The following is a 21,083-nucleotide window of genomic DNA, read 5'->3' as shown; positions in this document are numbered from 1 at the left end:
ATATTGTATCGTGTATTGATTCGTCCCCTAGTGCCTTTGCCACTTTCTTACGTTTCTTGGTGGCTCAACAACATAGATCATTCTCAAATTATGCTTGAAAGAAAAAATATATTTATTATTGTTGACACTAGGGCACATATTCAATAGCCCTTATTAATTACATATGATGATAAATACGCTGTTGGTAATACATAGGAATGAGAGAGCTTTAAGTCATTCTTCATATTTAAGGAATGTCCCATTCGGATTAAAGTCAGAGCTCTGGACTGTGGGAGTCAAAGGTGTAAGAGAGGTACGCACCCAGGAAGAGGATAAGAAGAGAGGAGGAGGAACTGTCAAAGTCAACCAATATAGCCTTATCCCAGGAAACATGACCCCATTGGCCCCATGTGGGTATTCGGTGGGCAAGGTAGACACAGGTTAGCCCACACCAAACCCACACCAGCCCAGCATGGGCTAGCCCACAGCAATCCCACACCAGCACCACATGGGTTAACCTACACCAGTCCCACACGGTCTAGCCCACACATAGACGTGGGAAGTAACAAATAACATTTTAACAAGGCACACCTGTTAATTGAAATGCATTCCAGGTGACTACCTCATGAAGCTGGTTGAGAGAATGCCAAGAATGTGCAAGCTGTCATCAATGCAAAGGGTGGCTACTTTGAAGAATCAAATACCTAAAATATATTTTGATTTCTTTAACTCTTTTTTTGGTTACTACATGATTCCATATGTGTTCATTCATAGTTTTGATGACTTCACTATTATTCTACAATGTAGAAAATAGTAAAAATAATGAAAAACCCTTGAATGAGTAGGTGTGTTCAAGCTTTTGACTGGTACTGAAAAAATAGTGCACTGGGCCTTTAATGAATCCACCAGATCAGAAGCAGTAGGGATGACCAGAGATGTTTTCTTGATATGTACGTGAATTGGACCATTTCCTGTCCTGCTAAGCATTGAAAATGCTTTTGGGTGTCAGGGAAAATGTATGGAGTAAAAAAGTACATAATGTTCTTTAGGAATGTAGTGATGAAAAATAAAAAGTTGTTAAAAATATAAATAGTAAAGTGAAGTACAGATACCACAAAAACGACTTAAGTAGTACTTTAAAGTATTTTTACTTAAGTACTTTACACCACTGAGTGAAACCTATGGTCCTTTATTGATGCCACTTGTTAAATCCCCTTCAATCAGTGTAGATGAAGGGGAGGAGACAGGTTAAAGAAGGATTTTTATGCCTTGAGACAATTGAGACATGGTTTGTGTATATGTACCATTCAGGGTGTGAATGAGCAAGACAAAAGATTTAAGTGTCTTTAAACTGGGTATGGTAGTAGGTGCCAGGTGCACCGTTTTGAGTGTGTCAAGAACTGCAACGCTGCTGGGTTTTTTCACATTTAACAGTTTCCCGTGTGTTTCAAGAATGATCCACTACCCAAAGAACATCCAGCCAACTTGACACAACTGTGAGAAGCATTGGAGTCAACAATGGCCAATATCCCTGTGGAATGCTTTCGACAATCAAATTGTATTTGTCATATTTGCCGAATACAACAGGTGTAGACCTTACAGTGAAATTCTTACTTACAAGCCCTTAACTAACAATGCAGGTTTAAGAAAAATACCTAGAGAAAAATAAGAAATAAAAATAAGAAATAATTAAAGAGCAGCAGTAAAATAACAATAGCGAGGCTATTAACAGGGGGTACCAGTACAGAGTCAATGTGCGGTTAGTCGAGGTAATTGAGGTAATATATACATGTAGGTAGAGTTATTAAAGTGACTTATGCATAGATAATAACCAGAGAGTGGTTTCTCAAATGACTGCCTCGCCTGGTTCACCAACTACTTCTCAGACAGAGTTCAATGTGTCAAATCGGAGACCCTGTTGTCCGGACCTCTGGCAGTCTCTATGGGGGTTCAATTCTCGGACCGACTCTTTTCTCTGTATACATCAATGATGTCGCTCTTGCTGCTGGTGATTCTCTGATCCACCTCTACGCAGACGACACCATTCTGTATATTTCTGGCCCTTCTTTGGACACTGTGTTAACTAACCTCCAGACGAGCTTCAATACCATACAACTCTCCTTCTGTGGTCTCCAACTGCTCTTAAATGCAAGTAAAACTAAATGCATGCTCTTCAACCGATCGCTGCCCGCACCTGCACGCCCGTCCAGCATCACTACTCTGGACGGTTCTGACTTAGAATATGTGGACATCTACAAATACCTAGGTGTCTGGTTAGACTATAAACTCTCCTTCCAGACTCACATTAAGCATCTCCAATCCAAAATTAAATCTAGAATCCGCTTCCTATTTCACAACAAAGCCTCCTTCACTCATGCTGCCAAACATACCCTRGTAAAACTGACTATCCTGCCGATCCTTGACTTCGGCGATGTCATTTACAAAATCGCCTCCAACACTCTACTCAGCAAATTGGATGCAGTCTATCACAGTGCCATACGTTTTGTCACCAAAGCCCCATATACTACCCACCACTGCGACCTGTATGAACTCGTTGGCTAGCCTTCGCTTCATATACGTCGCCAAACCCACTGGCTCCAGGTCATCTATAAGTCTTTGCTAGGTAAAGCCCCGCCTTAACTCATCTCACTGGTCACCATAGCAGCACCCACCTGTAGCACGCGCTCCAGCAGATATATTTCACTGGTCACCCCCAAAGCCAATTCCTCCTTTGGCCGCCTTTCCTTCCAGTTCTCTGCTGCCAATGACTGGAATGAATTGCAAAAATCAAATTGTAGTGGTTCCAGGATTTCTGGGATGATGGTGTTGATGTGAGCCATGACCAGCCTTTCAAAGCAATTCATGGCTACAGATGTCAGTGCTACAGGTCAGTAGTCATTTAGGCAGGTTACCTTAGTGTTCTTGGGCACAGGGACTATGGTGGTCTGCTTGAAACATGTTGGTATTACAGACTCAGACAGGGAGAGGTTGAAAATGTCAGTGAAGACACTTGCCAGTTGATCAGCGCATGCTCGGAGTACACATCCTGGTACTCCGTCTGGCCTTGCGGTCTTGTGAATCTTGACCTGTTTAAAGGTCTTACTCACATCGGCTGCGGAGAACATGATCACACAGTCGTCTGGAACAGCTGATGTTCTCATGCGTGTTTCAGTGTTACTTGCCTCGAAACGAGCATGGAAGTAATTTAGCTCGTCTGGTAGGCTCGTGTCACTGGGCAGCTATCGGCTGTGCTTCCCTTTGTAGTCTGTAATAGTTTCCAAGCCCTGCCACCTCCAACGAGCGTCGGAGCCGGTGTAGTACTGTTCAATCTTAGTCCTGTATTGACACTTTGCCTGTTTGATGGTTCGCCGGAGGGCATAGCGGGATTTCTTATAAGATTCCAGGTTAGAGTCCCGCTCCTTGAAAGCGGCAGCTCTACCCTTTAGCTCAGTGCAAATGTTGCCTGTAATCCATGGCTTCTGGTTGGGGTATGTAACTACAGTCACTGTGGGGATGACGTCATTGATGCACTTATTGATGAAGCATGACTGATGTGGTGTACTCCTCAATGCCATCGGAAGAATCCCGGAACATATTCCAGTCTGTGCTGGAAAACAGTTTTGTAGCTTAGCATCTGCTTCATCTGACCGCTTTTTTATTGACTGAGTCACTGGTGCTTCCTGCTTTAGTTTTTGCTTGTAAGCAGGAATCAGGAGGACAGAATTATGGTCAGATTTGCCAAGTGGAGGGCGAGGGAGAGCTTTGTACCCATCTCTGTGTGTGGAGTAAAGGGGGTCACTCACAAAGATACAGGCATCCTTCCTAACTCAATTGCCAGAGAGGAAGGAAACCGCTCAGGGATTTCACCATGAAGCCAATGGTGACTTTAAAACAGTTACAGAGTTTAATGGCTGAGGATGGATCAACAGCATTGTAGTTACTCCACAATACTGACCTAATTGACAGAGTGAAAAGAAGCAATCTTGTACAGAATAAAAAATATTCCAAAACATGCATCCTGTTTACAACAAGGCACTAAAGTAATACTGCAAAAAAAATGTGGCAAAGCGATACATTTTTTGTCCTGAATTCAAAACTTTCAGTATCTCATTCAATGTTGTGCTCCTAAAAAGAGAAATGGGGCATAAAATGGTTTGATGATTTTGGAGAAATGCTTTTGGCCCACTTCACCTGCAGTGAAGATGGAACTGAGTGTTCCCAATGTCCAGACAGACAGGTGCCAGAGAGGCCAGCCAGCATGCATGCAGTCAGTGTCACTGCAGTGTCTCTCCTCTGAGTCTCCAACCTGCCTGCAGTAGCAAATCAGCCTTGGGTGTACTGTAAGCATTACCTCCACACAGCCTCAGACTCACAAAGTGGGCTGACTCACATTACGTACAATGCTGAGACTTAAAAACAGAAATAACAATTCAACAGAATATTTACAAGTTAGAATATGACTATGTCAGCATACTCTCTGTGATTCCTATCATATATAATTAAATAGGAGCATTGTCTTACTTTTAATATAATATATAATTAAACAAGATAATTGTCTAACTTTTTTTCTGATCTAAGACAGCATTATGCTGATTCATAGTTAAATAGATTAAATTACATTTCTTAATTGTAGGCAACACATTCAGACATTATCAGTGAATGTGTGGCATGTGCATTTTGACAAACATATTTACTTGGCAGTGTGCTTGTAGTGCTTGTAGTCCTAAAAAACGGAAATGAGTTAGCATTCCAAAGGGGGAAATGAACAGGGAAAATACATGGTATTATGATATACGCCGATAATAAGGTCTYAGGTTAACACAGGCTTAGGAGAACTTATATGTTTTGTTCTATGAGATAATATCAGTCAGTTAACATGACCGTTAGGAATTATGAAGCCTTAATGTGCTCAAAAAAAGTCAGTTGCTAACAAATCTTAACTGTCAGAGAAATGGAACTAGAACATATTCTCAAAAACATTTCACGTCACTAGGCCGACCACGCAAACTAGTCTACGCTACAGTCCGCCAAAAAGCTAGTTAGCTTTCTGCTAACCAGCTCGAACTGAAAATGCAAGGATGGTATATTTCTTTGCTCCAGCCTTGAACAATATCTCTTCAGTGGAAAGGAGCTAATTGTATCAGTTCCCGAACAATGTTGTCCAGAGGAGACTTTGGGTATGTTTCATAAGGTAAGCTAAGCCTGTTAGCTAGATGTCAAAGGCATGCGATCGGAGGTGTAGTTTGAGCTTTTTATTTGTTTTGAATATATAAATGCTTTAAAATTCACAAAAAGTTATGTTACCTAGCAAAATGTATAAGATCTCCTTAACCTAATTTCATAGGTTTTGAACAACAAGCCATTGCAGAGTTAGCCTCCGTTATTGCCTACAAAAATATGTCATTACTATTGCTCTCTATTAGCAAGAGTACTAATCATCAAATAAGCATTATCATAGTTCTCTTTCGAGAAGAGCTAGCCACATCCTGCTGTCAGCATGGTGGTGGGCTTGGGGAGAGCTACACAATGTTTGAGCCATCAGGACAGACAGACAGATAGATAGGCAAGTGGACAGGCTCCCAACAAGAGAGTGCATGTAGCTCCCAGGCCGAACCAAGCAGTCAGAGTACTTGACTAAACAAGCAGCACTCCTTATACACCTCATACATACATGCTCAGCCATGCTATCACACAGGCTCCAGACCAGACCAATGTGTTTGTAGAGCTGAAACAGGACTGACAGAGCAGGCAGGGCAGCAGCCTTCACACATGGAGTAGGCTGGGTAAATTACTGGCTACTGGAGAGGACACCTAGGATGGAGACAATGTTCCTGCTACCCACTGCCTTGTCTAATGATGTGGGTGGCCACTGGAGGACCACTGGAGGGAGGGGCGGGCTGGCTGCCTGCCTTTCTACTCCTTGCACAGGTCAACAAGAGACAGGGAAAGACTAGTATGATTAGTATGCAAAATACAGCCCTAAAATAGGATCGGGTGTGATAGAGTGGGATACAAAAGTTTAACAGCACAGAAGGAAAACTTAGCAAAGAGAAAGAACTCCACAAGATATAAGCATGCAGAGAAAAGTCAGTAAAAGGAGCATAAGCATCTGACAGCAACAAACAGAGGGGATGAGCTATCTGTAAGGAATAAGAATACCCAGCAAACATGTCCACATTGGCATGATGTGGGCCAAATGCGGGCTCCCGGGTGGCGCAGTGGTCTAGGGCACTGCATCGCAGTGCTAGCTGCGCCACCAGAGTCTCTGGGTTCGCGCCCAGGCTGGGCTGGGTTCGCACCCAGGCTCTGTCGCAGCCGGCCGCAACCGGGAGATCCGTGGGGCGACGCACAATTGGCATAGCGTCGTCCGGGTTAGGGAGGGTTTGGCCGGTAGGGAGGGTTTGGCCGGTAGGGATATCCTTGTCTCAGTATGTAAAAAAAAAAATGTAATAAAATGTATGCACTCTACTGTAAGTCGCTCTGGATAAGAGCGTCTGCTCTTGGCCGGTAGGGATATCCTTGTCTCAGTATGTAAAAAAAAAAAATGTTATAAAATGTATGCACTCTACTGTAAGTCGCTCTGGATAAGAGCGTCTGCTAAATGACTAAAATGTAAAAAAAAAAAAATGTAAATGTAAAATATTGGCCACATGTTTGCTGCCAAAGTTGAGCCAAAGCTTTTTTGCTCATCGGCTCTACATTGGCCCACAAAGCATTTGCCCAGTGTGGCCTAGTGTGGGCAGCCCATATCTGGTGAAGGCAGCCTGAAATAAGCCATTATATTGCCTCTGTAGGCTGCCCACACTGGGCCGATGCGCTTTTTCTATTTAATAGGAATGTATGTACTTATAATGTATTCATTACAATTGAATTAAATGCATAAATTGTATAATGTTCAATTTTCAAGGTATTGAGGGAACACGATACATTGTATCAGAAAGACAATAAAGTTGTTAGTATCATACATACAGTAACTCATTAAACCAAAAAAACGTCTGTGCTACAGACGGTTATATCGGTCCACTAATACAGGACTATTAAACACACATGCTTCATTTGTAAATTATGCTTGAGTGTTGGAATGTGTCCCTCGGGGATTCGATCTTGCAACGGTTACTAGTTAGAGTCCAACGCTCTAACCACTAGGCTTATGTATATTTAAACCCAAATACTTTTAGACTTTTACTCAAGTAGTATTTTACTGGATGACTTTCACTTTTACTTGAGTCATTTTCTATTAAGGTATCTTTACTTTTACTCAAGTATGACAATTGGATACTTTTTCCACCACTGCTTTCACCTTTATTCACCTGTTCAGTCTATTTCATGGAAAGAGCAGGTGTTCCTAATATTTTATACACTCAATGTATATTATTTATTTCAATTCCAAGCACTGACATGCTGACTCTTGGTTACTATGGATTTGGGTTCAAAGTTTTCCCATCCCTCTTTATTTCCTTTTCACTCTTGATGTTTTCTGTTTTTTTGAGGTTGTAAATTCAGAGCCAATTCCAGAGACTGATTCCATCAGAGATTTGCATACAAATACCCAGCGTCTGGGAAATGGGACCTCACAGTTGTCTATGGGTGTAAGCATATTGTAGACTACAATATGCTGCAGTTACTCTACCAGATAGTCACATAATGAACTACTCAAAGGTTGGTGGCTTCAAGCTGCTTTTATTAAGATACAAATGAAAAAAACATTTCTGTAAAGAATTATTTTCTGATGTAAAACACATTCAGTGCTTTGTGTATTTGTTGTAAACATACAATTCCAACCTCCTTTATTACATAAATCAATTAATCTATCCCCAGCATGTTATTTTACAATGAGCATCGAATGGCTTTGTCTTTCTACAAAGCTGCCTCACAAGGATTGCATAGAGGAATGTAGCTATCTGCTTTTGAATACACATGTCAAATTCATAACAATTTTTTATTGGTAGATTTCATGTGCTCACACAGGGCTTCCATTTGTTGCTGGTACTTTGAATGGAATTCAATAATCTGCAAAGATTTATACGTTCTAGGGAGTCTGAATTTATAACATCCCTTTTTTTCTTCCTTTAAACTTTTGTCCTCTCAGTTTAGAAATCGTACTACTAAATTCGGTCACAAACAGATTAAAATGATGTTGATTAATGTGCTCCCTCTGAGAGATCTTGGCCGTGCTTGTAATTGTAATAAGAACATGGTTAATTAATTTCTTATTTCTTTTGTATCAAATGTTCACAATTGGCTAGAATGGTCCTCAGAAATTTAAACAGCACCCCCCTTGGGCCATTCAGTATAATTTTGTAAATTACGGATCATTCAACCAAGTTTAATCAAAATCGGGCCAGTGGTTTCTGAGAAATCGTGTGTGACTGACATACATACAGTTCATAACTATAGCGCCCCCCTTGGGCCATTTTGTAAATACCGGATCTCTATGGCAAGACATATCATTCACCTAAGTTTAGTCAAAATTGGGCCAGTGGGGTCTGAGATATTGTGTGGGTCAGTTACTCATGTCCCTGAGCATGTGTGCCAAATTTCATCACTCTGAGTCAAACAGATCAATAGATATATAGTACCAGTCAAAAGTTTGGACACACTTACTCATTCAAGGGTTTTTCTTTATTTTAAATATTTTCTACATTGTAGAATAATAGTGAAGACATCAAAACTATGAAATAACACATATGGAATCATGTAGTAACCAAAAAAGTGTTAAACAAATCAAAATATATTTTATATTTGAGATTCTTCAAAGTAGCTACCCTTTGCCTTGATGACAGCTTTGCATACTCTTGGCATTCTCTCGACCAGCTTCATGAGGTAGTCACCTGGAATGCATATAAATTAAACAGGTGTGCCTTGTTAAAAGTTAATTTGTGGAATGTCTATCCTTCTTAATGCGTTTGAGCCAATCAGTTGTGTTGTGACAAGGTAAGGGGGGTATACAGAAGATAGCCCTATTTGGTAAAAGCAAGTCCATATTTTGGCAAGAACAGCTCAAATAAGCAAAGGGAAATGACAGTCCAAGGCATGAAGGTCAGTCAATACGGAACATTTCAAGAACTTTGAAAGTTTTTTCAAGTGCAGTTGCAAAAACCATCAAGAGCAATGATGAATGAGGACCGCCACAGGAAAGGAAGTCCCAGAGTTACCACCGCTGCAGAAGATAAGTTCATTAGAGTTACCAGCCTCAGAAATTGCTGCCCAAATAAATGCTTCACAGAGTTCAAGTAACAGACACATCTCAACATCAACTGTTCAGAGGAGACTGCATGAATCAGGCCTTCATGGTCGAATTGCTGCAAAGAAACCATTACTAAATGAAACCAATAAGAAGAAGAGACTGCTTTGGCGAAGAAACATGAGCAATGGACATTAGACTGGTGGAAATCTGTCCTTTGGTCTAATGAGTCCAAATTTGAGATTTTTGGATCCAACCGCCGTGTCTTTGTTAGATGCAGAGTAGGTGAACGGATGATCTCTGCATGTGTGGTTCCCACCTGATGCATTGAAGATGGTGTGGAGGTGCTTTGCTGGTGACAATGTCAGTGATTTATTGAGAATTCAAGGCACACTTATCCAGCATGGCTACCACAGCATTCTGCAGCGATACGCCATCCCATCTGGTTTGCGCTAAGTGGGACTATCATTTGTTTTTCAACAGGACAATGACCCATCACACCTCCAGGCTGTGCAAGGGCTATTTGACCAAGAAGGAGAGTGATGGAGTGCTGAATCAGATGACCTGGCCTCCACAATAACCCAACCTCAACCCAATTGAGATGGTTTAGGATGAGTTGGACTGCAGAGTGAAGGAAAAGCAGCCAACAAGTGTTCAACATACACTACCGTTGAAAAGTTTGGGGTCACTTGAATATGTCCTTGTTTGTTTAAGAAAATGGTCTGGGGTGGTCTGGGGGTGCTTTGGTGGTGGTAAAGTGGGAGATTTGTGCAGGATTAAAGGGATCATGGAGAGGCCAGCACAGTCACCGGATCTCAACCCTATTGAGCTGTTGTGGGAGCAGCTTGACCGTATTGTACGTAAGAAGTGCCCATCAAGCCAATCCAATTTGTGGGAGGTGCTTCAAGAAGCATGGGGTGAAATCTCTTCAGATTACCTCAACAAATTGAGAACTAGAATGCCAAAGGTCTGCAAGGCTGCAAATGGAGGATTCTTTGATATATCTCAGACTTTTGTTGACTCCATAGACACCAAAATGTTGCCCATGCAGTGTATGGTATCTGTCATTCACTGTCAATACAGCGTGACTAACGGTTAGAAAATGGTCATTTGACAGCTGTTAACAAGGGAATAAATCTGACTGACTTTAAAAACAGGCTGATTGACTAAGAAGACAAGAGTGATCCCATTCGTAGATGTGTATATGTACACTTAGCAGTGTTCTATGTGTAGCATTAGCCTATGTATGTGAGGCACAAAGGGACATTTAATTCCTCCTCAAGTATGGCATCTGCAAAGCACAGACGATAAATATCATTATAGTAGAGACATGAGAGAAATGCTGAGGCCTTTGGAGCAAGTGCTCTGTCTTATAAGGCTTGCTGGATTGAGACAGCTCCTGAGATGCGAATAGAAACATTGCCACCATGGGACCACAGAAGAGGAGACTTTGTTCCTGATTGTTCTATCTTGTATTGCTCTTGCTGGACTATCAAACTTTTCATTTGTTAATGTCGTCGTACCATCTGCAACAATGCTTCTTGTGCACAAACAACACTTCTCGAGTTTGTTCAGAAAATAACAAATTGCACTGCGGTATAGTATTGTTCAATGGTTTCTGTCTTCTGTTATAACAGCTAAGTGATGTTTAAGTGGAGCTGTTATAGAGAGAGAGAGTCCCTAAAATAAACAGTGTGAGCCCCTTAGCTAAACAGTGTTGTGTTGCCCTTCAGATGCAGAGGCAGGCAGGCTGCATCCCTCGCGGCCTCCAGGCTGCCTCCATGTTGCCTGCATGGGCCAGACAGGGCTGAGGTCAAGTGGGCGCCATGAATCACAAATCCCTGGCTGATTTGTAAATTGTCGGGACATTGATTTACAAGGCTGGGGCTAAGGAATGAAATCCTCTCTCAGCAAACGTTGAAGATGGAAGTGTGCTGTGCAGGCAGGCGGGCGGGGGGAGGGGTGTAGTAATCACAGCAGATTGCTCTTAAAAGGAAGGTCATAGCCCACTCTTTGGGTGATTAAACCTTTTTACCAGTGTAGTGTTTTCTCCCTCATCACAAAGGCCATCATGGAGTGGGAGCTGTTCACAATGGCCCACCAGAAACAACTCATACTTCATACAGTATGTTCATGTACATCTTGCTTATTTAAAGGTGCAATATTCAGAAATAGCTCCGCCATTTCCTGGTTGCTAAAATTCGAATAGTTTGCCTAATTTTAGTTTGTGACAAAACAAGCAGTGTATAGTGTAGAAAATCACTTTACCATCTAAAACATATTTTCAATAACCGAAAATATTGTGTTTGAAGCTGCCGTACAAAACTGAAAGTAAAAGATGCAAAAACAAATTTAAGGGAAGCATAGAAATAGCGCACATTGAACAGATCTGCCGCTTGTTCGTCTTGGTTCAATGAGAATGACAGATTTATAACTCGCATTTCTATGTGAATTTGATCGGGTCACCCAAAAAAGTACAGAATTTCAGCTTTAACACATAGTGAATTGTAGGTCTAATTAAAGTCATCTTTCATATGAGTTGCAATATGATAATTATACCTGAGCTTTTCATGAACGTTATACATATTTAAATGTTTACTTGTTCTTGTTTTATCACAATCTGTGTTGATAATCTTGTCATCATACTGTTGGTGTAGTCTGTGTTGGTGCCTCTACTCTCTGTCGGCACCTCTCTGGCTTTGTGCAGTACTCTTTGTTCTCACACTAGAATATTGCATATTTCCCTTCCATCTGGAGACTGAGCTGAGCTCAGCTGAAAGATTGATTTACCAGAGGTTCAATATAATTGGATCTCACTCCGTTTTCAGAGCAGAATATTTTGAATGTTAGGTGCAGCCAACATGAAGGGAGCGGGGGAGGGGGCAGCAAAGCATGAAAAAGATACTAGTGCTAAGTAGAATATCATTGAACAAAACTTATGATGTGGTTATTCCAGATGTGGTTCCCAGAAATGTGACCATTTCCGTCTTTGTGAATTTGAAATCAATATGTATTATTATTATTWTTTTTATTACAATATGAGAAAATATATGGATAGTAATGTAATGTGCAATGGTCCTGACTCCTGGAGTTAGTTTCCTTCATTTTAAGAATATCAAAACATTACAATAACCGTACACCATGAAATTACATCTACAACATAATTAAATGTATTGTAAAGTAGGCCTGACAGTAGCTTACATTAGTCAGTGTCATCTCTGCAGTCTGTGTGTAGTMCTATCAGGTCTGTCTGTTAAACTCCTGTCCAAATGGCTGTCACTCAGTATGACCATTCTAGTTTTACCGGAGGGAAGCTTTAGAGGAAATTTACAGGATGTACAACAAGCAAGCACTGTCTGAGCTTGTCCTGACTCAGCCCTTCTTTTCTGTCTTGTAGTAGCAGACTGTCGAGTCTTGGAGGGATTGCAGAGGTTTTCGTCCATCCCCACCTACTTGCCTGTCAACTACCAGGTGGTCAACGCAGAGTCTGCCTTCTTCCTGAAGGAGGCCAACCAGGAGTTTATGAGGAACTCCAGCCTGCTGTCGCGGACAGAGCCCTTCTTCATTTACCAGGCCCGCAGCATGCCCTCAGTAAACGCCAGCTATGGACCCCTCTCTGTGGAGCAGCCTGTCCCCCCGGAGCTCATCCAGCACCCTGGAGCCTTTGTGGCGTCCTCCATGTTCACCTTCAACTGGAAGGTGCAGACCTTCATCATTCAGGAAAGGATCTACCTGGCCAAGCCCAGGGTCCAGGTGCTGTTCTATGTGGCCGGCAGGGACTGGGACGACTACAGCGCCATCGACAAGCTGCCCTGCGTACGCATGTTTGCCTTCCATGAGACCCAGGAGGTGCGTGGCACCTGCCAGCTGAAGGGGGAACTGGGGCTGTGTGTAGCTGAGCTGGAGCCCCTGGCTGGCTGGTTCAGCCCCCCCAGTGTAGTGCCTGGGCGTCAGAGGACCATAGAGTTGGCCGAGGGAACCACCGTGGAGCTCTACTACATGTTACAGTCAACAGAGGCAGGGGAGTGCCACTCGGAGGAGGCCCGGAAAGGCAACTCCATCCGCTCGGATCAGGAGGGTCTGTTTGGCTCATCCACCTCCACCCCCATGAGGAGGATCGGCAGTGTGCGTCTGTACCAGATCCCTGCCACTCCTTTCCTGACTGAACACAGGCTGGATAGTAACTTCCTGGTCATGGTGCCAGCCATGCCCATGAGGCAGAGGGACACTGTCTCTGCCTTCATCACTGCCTCAGCCTTCTCTCCTGTGGAAATGTTCACCCTAAGGTAAGACAATACTGTACATAAGCGTGCTCTGATATTAAGGTTAATAATTAGACCTGTGCATATCTTCATACAAAGTGTCTCTGCAATTCTGTATTAAAGAGTGAAGAAATTGAGAAATGAACAACTCTTTGTAGTACAAATCAAATCAAAGTGTATTTGTCACGTGCGCTGAATACAACATGTGTAGACCTTACAGTGAAATGCTTACTTACAGGCTCCAACCAATAGTGCAAAAAAGGTATTAGGTGAACAATAGGTAGGTAAAGAAATAAAACAACAGTTGTAATTTAAAACACCCTAGTTGTAATTCAATTAGCAAGGAGTATAGAGCAAGTGTAATGTTTGGCAGTTAGGCTGTTAGTTCTGATTTAATTATGAAGTTATCTCAGTGTTTTGGGGTCTCCAAAATTAAAGTTACTTTACTCATTTTAGCCAAGCTTATGTAATTCAGTGAAAACAGGGAGTGGAGCATCTCTATCTCAGATACATTCATTGAAGCTGTAASTTGTAATTAGAATGTGCAGATGAGATTAAGTGATTTAGATAATTAACACACAATGCAAATGAGGATGTCATTAATTAAAATGCATTTCCATTAGCGTAATGACTGCAAGCCTGATCTTAATCACACTGGTTGGGAACATTTATAAACCATAAGAGATGCCGTGACTAAGGGTCAAGCCAATTTGTCAACCTGTGTAAATGAAAACAAGCCAACTGGCTGATTGGATTGTTTTCTGCGTAGGTGAGTGGAAATGCTGAAACTAGTTTAAGTTAGTTACACTATACTTTTCTCATCCTGAACCGTGGAAATAGAGGACAAGTTGTCATAAATGTCCAATATATTCCATTGTTCTCAGAGTCTAGATTTGATGTTGAATATCTCTCTCAGCGATCTCTGACTTTCACATGAAATCTAAATTATAATCTAAATGAAAACTAGAACATAACATTTAATCACCAGATATTTATTCTGGTGAGATGAGGTAATGGCAAGTTTGTAAATAATCATTTTTTTTGATCCCATTAATAAAGAACTGGTCACACAGACTTAGCCTGTGGTGTTTATATTTGGCAGTAGTGTATTTTGTGATTACCAGTCTGTACTGGCCAGCTGAGAGATTCAGATATGGAGAGGCCTTTGGTTTCAGGCCTCTGCATGTTACTAGGTGATAAGAGTGTCCTCGTGTGTACATGTGTTAGGATGCTCAATCACCAGGACAAGAAAATACGTAGATCTCTTTATACACAACATTATTATGTTTTCTGTACTCAGTCCCTCAACTTCCACCACCACTGGCTGCATGGTGTCTTATTTTTACTATTTTCACAACCAGAATATGGGCATAGTAGCAAGTGGTGGGGCGAACTGGCTGGGTTTTGATTAATTAACAAGTTGAAGTTGTGTTGAGGCTTGACCACTCACTGGCCAATCAGAATGGTTAAATACAGTTGAAGTCGGAAGTTTACATACACCTTAGCCAAATACATTTAAACTCAGTTTTTCACAGTTCCTGACATTTAATCAGAGTAAAAATTCCCTGTCTTAGGTCAGTTAGGATCACCAGTTTATTTTAAGTGAAATGACAGAATTATAGTAGAGAGAATGATTTATTTCAGCTTTCATTTCTTTCGTCACATTCCCAGTGGGTCAGAAGTTTACACACACTCAATTAGTATTTGTTAGCACTGCCTTTAAATTGTTTAACTTGGGTCAAACGTTTCGGGTAGCCTTCCACAAGCTTCCCACAATAAGTTGGGTGGATTTTGTCCCATTCCTCCTGACAGAGCTGGTGTAACTGAGTCAGGTTTGTAGGCTTTGTGATGGCCACTCCAATACCTTGACTTTGTTGTCCTTAGGCCATTTTGCCACAATTTTGGGGTCATTGTCCATTTGGAAACACCCAAGCTTTAACTTCCTGACTGATATCTTGAGATGTTGCTTCAATATATCCACATAATTTTTCTGCCTCACGATGCCATCTATTTTGTGAAGTGCACTAGTCCCTCCTGCAGCAAAGCACCCCCACAACATGATGCTGCCACCCCAGTGCTTCACTGTTGGGATGGTGTTCTTCGGCTTGCAAGCCTCCCCCTTTTTCCTCCGAACATAATGATGGTCATCATGGCCAAACAGTTCTATTTTTGTTTCATCAGACCAGAGGACATTTCTCCAAAAAGTACGATCTTTGTCCCCATGTGCAGTTGCAAACCGTAGTCTGGATTTTTTTTATGGTGTTTTTGGAGCAGTGGCTTCTTCCTTGCTGAGCGGCCTTTCAGGTTATGTCGGTATAGGACTCGTTACTGTGGATATAGATACTTTTGTACATGTTTCCTCCAGCATCTTTACAAGGTCCTTTGCTGTGTTCTGGGATTGATTTGCACTTTTCACACCAAAGTACGTTCATCTCTAGGAGACAGAACGTGTCTCCTTCCTGAGCGGTATGACGGCTGAGTGGTCCCATGGTGTTATACTTGCTTACTATTGTTTGTAAGGAATTGGTACCTTCAGATGTTTGGAAATTGCTCACTAGGATGAACCAGACTTGTGGAGGTCTACAAAAAAAATTCTGAGGTCTTGGCTGATTTCTTTTAAATTTCTCATGATGTCGACAAAGAGGCACTGAGATGAAGGTAGGCCTTGAAATACATCCACAGGTACACCTCCAATTGACTCAAATGATGTCAATTAGCCGATCAGAAGCTTCTAAAGCCATGACATCATTTTCTGGAATTTTCCAAGCTGTTTAAAGGCACAGTCAACTTAGTGTATGTAAACTTCTGACCCACTGCAATTGTGATACAGTGAATTATAAGTGAAATAATCTGTCTGTAAACAGTTGTTGGAAAAAGTTATTGTGTCATGCACAAAGTAGATGTGCTAACCGACTTGCCAAAACTATAGTTTGTTAACTAGAAATTTGTGGAGTGGTTGAAAAACGAGTTTTAATGACTCCAARTTAAGTGTATGTAAACTTCTGACTTCAACTGTATGTGGTTGCTTTAAGTTGTGTATTTATGGTATTTTATGTATTGCGTTGTCATCAACGGCAATTTGAATGTTAGTCTGTTATAGACTAGCTTGTTAAATAGCCTACAAAAATACAATAACAAAATGTAGGCCTATACCATATTTGCTAGATAAGTTGAAAATGTTTTTGAACAGTAATTGCATGGCTTCAATATGGAAGTATATTGTTAACATAGCATTCGCACTGAAATAGGCCTACTGTAAAATGCATTATGTCTGAGCCATGGAAATGCCAAATGTTGTCAGTGAGCAAGATTACATTTACTATTGATAAGACCTAAAAAGACAGTGAATAATTCAAATCAAATTCTAATAAAATGAAACGACAACTTGTTTTAAATAAGCTATGTCTAAATACAGTTACAAGCACCATTATTGCTCCCCGTGTGCGTATAACATTGGGCCTAAGACAACGTAGACAATGGAAGGTTTTACGCACTTCCAACATTTTCACAGGAGCTGGGAAATTATCCAATATAAAGAGAAAGAGGGAATGTTCACTCACAGTTAATGACCCAAATATACATAGCTATAGCTTACCATCGCCTTTGATATGGCCAGTAGTGACTTTCCCATGTGAAAGGTAAACAAACAAAGATGAAAATATAGCATACAAGGGGATTCAGCACCATGGACAGCAATCGGAATTCCCGCGATTAACAGTTAGGTCCATAGCATTTTTACAAAATGATCACTGAAAAACAATAAGCAGTCTTTTTACATATCTTGATGTTCCTTAACAGGCTTCTTTGACACCTTTCATGCAATGGGCATCACCCATAATGAGTCCAAATGTTTCACAGGAGCTGGATAAAGATAATGTACAATATATAAAAAAGGAATGTCTGTTTTGCTGCTTGTGATATTTTAATAAAACATTGGTGATGTACTGTGTGTGCACCTCCACTGGCAAAATCAATGCCATAACCAAATACGTTACTGCGAAGACCAGCTTTTGGTTGGTCTTAAATATCCCTCGTTGTGCTCACTGAAATTGGCATATTGGCACACGTTTTTAAGGACACACCTCAAATATTTCCACCCCTCCCAACTCAGCGCAGGAGAGCTGATATTAGACAGGTAAATTGCCGAACCTGGCGTAAGTAGTGGTGTAGTGAAGGGTATACGCAGGTATACGCCGTATACCCACTTATTTTTCAGTGGGCATTGTGTATACTCACTTCTTAATTTTTACATTTACATTTACATTTAAGTCATTTAGCAGACGCTCTTATCCAGAGCGACTTATCCCCACAATGCATATGAAAATAGTGTAGTGGAGGTATACGCCGTATCAATTAATAAGGTTGATGGAACAGATCAGAATGTTTTGCTTAAAATCTTTATAAACTACTATTTCTTCACATTTTAGGCGCAGCAACGTGCACACAGTGTGTAGACATGGGTCTACACACGAATGACACCATTCTACAATGCGCACCGCACATGCGAGCGGTTTCATGGACAGAGATGGAAATATCCATTCGAAATTTAGAAAGAGGAGAGATCTAAAGATGCAACAACTATCATGGGTTGCTAATATGGCTAGGATAATGCCTTTGTCTAGCAGCCAATGACAGAAAGTTTAAATAAGGGAAGTCTTTATAAAATAATTACCTACACTTTTCTATGGAGGGACTTTGGCTCTAGGCAATCTAAACGTCTTAGATTTTTCCTAGACCTCAAAAGTGGTCTCCTGATGTGGATTAAGCATTGTTATGGATTTAGAACATGTTGATGTTTTTTAAGGGTGACAAAAATCTGATTTTCTTTTACAAATCTTAAGCATGTACATTTCTGACTCATTTTACAGCCTCATTTATATGTTTCAATAGTAAGCCTACTATTAGCCTTCTTGCACAGTACAGCTTGGGTTGGTCTGACTGTGAAAGACCAATATGGGATTCATAATTTTAAGTGATTCAGGGCACCTTTCCTTTGCTGGGCGAGACATTTGGGAAGCTTTTGGCAAAATTAGGGCTGAAAAATGGCAGTGTGCCAGTTTTTACACTACGAAATTGCAAACTGACATGCGTTTGACACTAGCGACTCCCTACCGCCAGCCAAAAATAGTGCCCGTAGTCTCTCTACATAGTAAACAGTAACATACTATGAGCCACTTCATTCAGCAGTATACAGATCAAGCTCAATGTAATTACAGCCTGTCAGTGGTACTGTAAACAACTTTATCCTTACTCTCTGATTCCCACTCTCAATCTTCACCTCCCTCAACTCCATGTTTATTCAGAGACACATGCTGTGACAGAAACCAGAGATGAGAACTCATGTACAATCATAGCCAGCCAATGGGTTGTTTGATTGACACCTAATTTCTGGACCCTCTTTAATATTTCCYTCTTGTTACAGAATGGCTAGTGTGATTGGAATAAAAGGAAGTTCGGATCTGGCCAAGATCCATGGGTGATTAAAAACTCAGAAGGAAAGATTATATCTTTACTCTTATTTGTATACTTACAAGTTAATTCAGACTGACAACATAAACAAGCAGATTGAAAGAATCTAATATGGATTGTGAAGTGATTGTGTAGATTTTTATTTATTTACTAACAGGAGAGAAAAGTGATCAAACTTGACAATCTATTCCTTGGAAGAAACATATTTGTCCTTTACCTTGGTTTTCTGGCTTAGATTTCCTGGAATTTCCTGATGTGTTACATGTTTCAGATGGAACAATCTCCTCCACCAGATCACAAAGGCCTGACCTGTAAACTACTTGGAGCTGATAAGAGTCCAAATGACCACTGAATGACAAATTACTCTCTATAGGGTGAGACAGATACAGTCTCTCTTGTTTCCAGTCTCCCAGAGGAAGAATTATTTTCACCATGGTATATCTTTGCATGATCGGAAATTCTCCCCGTATTTAATTACAAAAGTGTCCGTCATTTGGAATGTTACTCTCAATATGAGTATCGGTTGATTCAATGCTGCTAACATGAGTCAGTGTTGAGATTTGCAATTACCAATGGCAATTACCGTAATGTATCTAAACAACTTGAACACGTTTTGAAATCAGAGAACATTGCTGTACACCATAATAAACATTCTGTCTGAATATGATTAAACTGGATTAGGCCTGATAATTGTTTATTCTTAGTTGATTCTCGCTTGATATTTTCATGCTGTGTTAAATTGATGAGTGGGTAGTAACAGAATCTCTACAGAACTGATTGCACTATCAAGTCCAATTATGCCATTTCATCTTGTTTATGTGTATTGGATTCCTGCAACCGGGCCAATTCATCTCCTTTCAAAAGAACAAAATTAGAAAAAAGTATAGGAATAAGCTTAGCATCCACAATTTGAAGGACAATTAACATAATGCAAGTAATACATAACATGAAGTCATTAGCATAATATGTTTTCAGCAATCATTGTAAGACTAGTATGGTTATAAGTCATTGATAATTTACTATCCCTCAGTATTAGATGGTTTATATGCAAATCAGATTATCCACAAAAGCTAGAATACAGACTTAGAATGATATTTTCCCCAGGACATAAAGCATATAGTATCATAAAGAAAGGCAAGTTCACTAAAAAAAAGTGCCCTACTTACAAGCAATTCAATCACTCAGCGTGCTAACCGCCGACCAGACTATCTTTGTAGCCTATGTACTGTTGATCAACATCAACATCAATGGATTCTCCATATTGCTTGCATTTTGACGTAGATTGATGGGAGTCACACAATGACTTGCTATTAGAGGATGGTTACTATGTTCCTGTCTAATTATCTAAAGTAGCCTCCACATCCAAACAAGTGCAGAGTCCATCTCTAGAACAGGGAGATATGCATTAGATCTAAGGTAGCTCAATAACACAATGCCGTGTTTCATGATGAAACTCAATATGCTGAGACATTATAAAGTGAGGATCATGTCTTAGACGTTCTTGTGAAACAACCTCTGTGTGATCAGAAAGCTGTCATTAGATGTCTTTAGGATGGCCTCTTTCATCAGGGACAGCAGTGACTTCAGGGTAGATTGAAAACAGTGCACTGATTCAGTATTGGAATCAATACATTGGCATGGAATAACACCATTTGATTACATGTTTCTTTCATGTAAGGTCTCAGGTTTTTATAGACTGAGACCATGTTTGTGTATGTGTGCGTGTCTGTGCGCATTGTGCAATGCATGGCTGTGTGTATGCGGGTGTTGTGCATTATGTTGATTTGTTTGTGTGTGTCTGTGTTTACTTGTACCGCCAGATAAATACTGTTGCTTCTCCCCTCATAATTTGTTTGAATAATTTGCCCTCCACCAAGAACAATTTACAAACATTTGTCTGAAAACAAATTTAAATAAAACTTGGAGCTGTTGCCTGTGGGAGCAATAGGGAAGTGTGCGTCTGCGTCCAACTCACACTCTCAAACACTTAGATCCCCGGAACGCAGTCCACTTTCCAGCTCACTCTCCAGATCCCAATCACCYGAATTCTAATCACCTGTTCACACACCTGCATGTCATCATCCCACACTATTTAGTTCAGTTCCTTGCATCCCATCACTGTGAGGTATTGTTTGTTTTTGAGACACACTTTTTCAGAGCTCTGGTTTTTCCCGTACTTCTCGCCTCCC

At 40.8% G+C, this 21,083-nt stretch overlaps 1 protein-coding gene across 1 annotated transcript in view; it reads left to right on the top strand.

Annotated features, from left to right (window-relative positions):
* The window catches only part of LOC111975056 (transmembrane protein 132C), a 203,475-nt gene that overhangs the window by 17,749 nt on the left and 164,643 nt on the right, over positions 1-21,083 (top strand). The window contains exon 2 of the mRNA XM_024003219.1: positions 12,561-13,449. Within this exon, the coding sequence (XP_023858987.1) occupies positions 12,561-13,449 (889 nt within the window). The remainder of the gene's footprint in view (positions 1-12,560; positions 13,450-21,083) is intronic.

This window comes from Salvelinus sp. IW2-2015, linkage group LG15 (assembly GCF_002910315.2).
Source record: "Salvelinus sp. IW2-2015 linkage group LG15, ASM291031v2, whole genome shotgun sequence".
Taxonomy (NCBI): domain Eukaryota; kingdom Metazoa; phylum Chordata; class Actinopteri; order Salmoniformes; family Salmonidae; genus Salvelinus; species Salvelinus sp. IW2-2015.
This window is presented reverse-complemented; position numbering and strand designations above follow the sequence as displayed.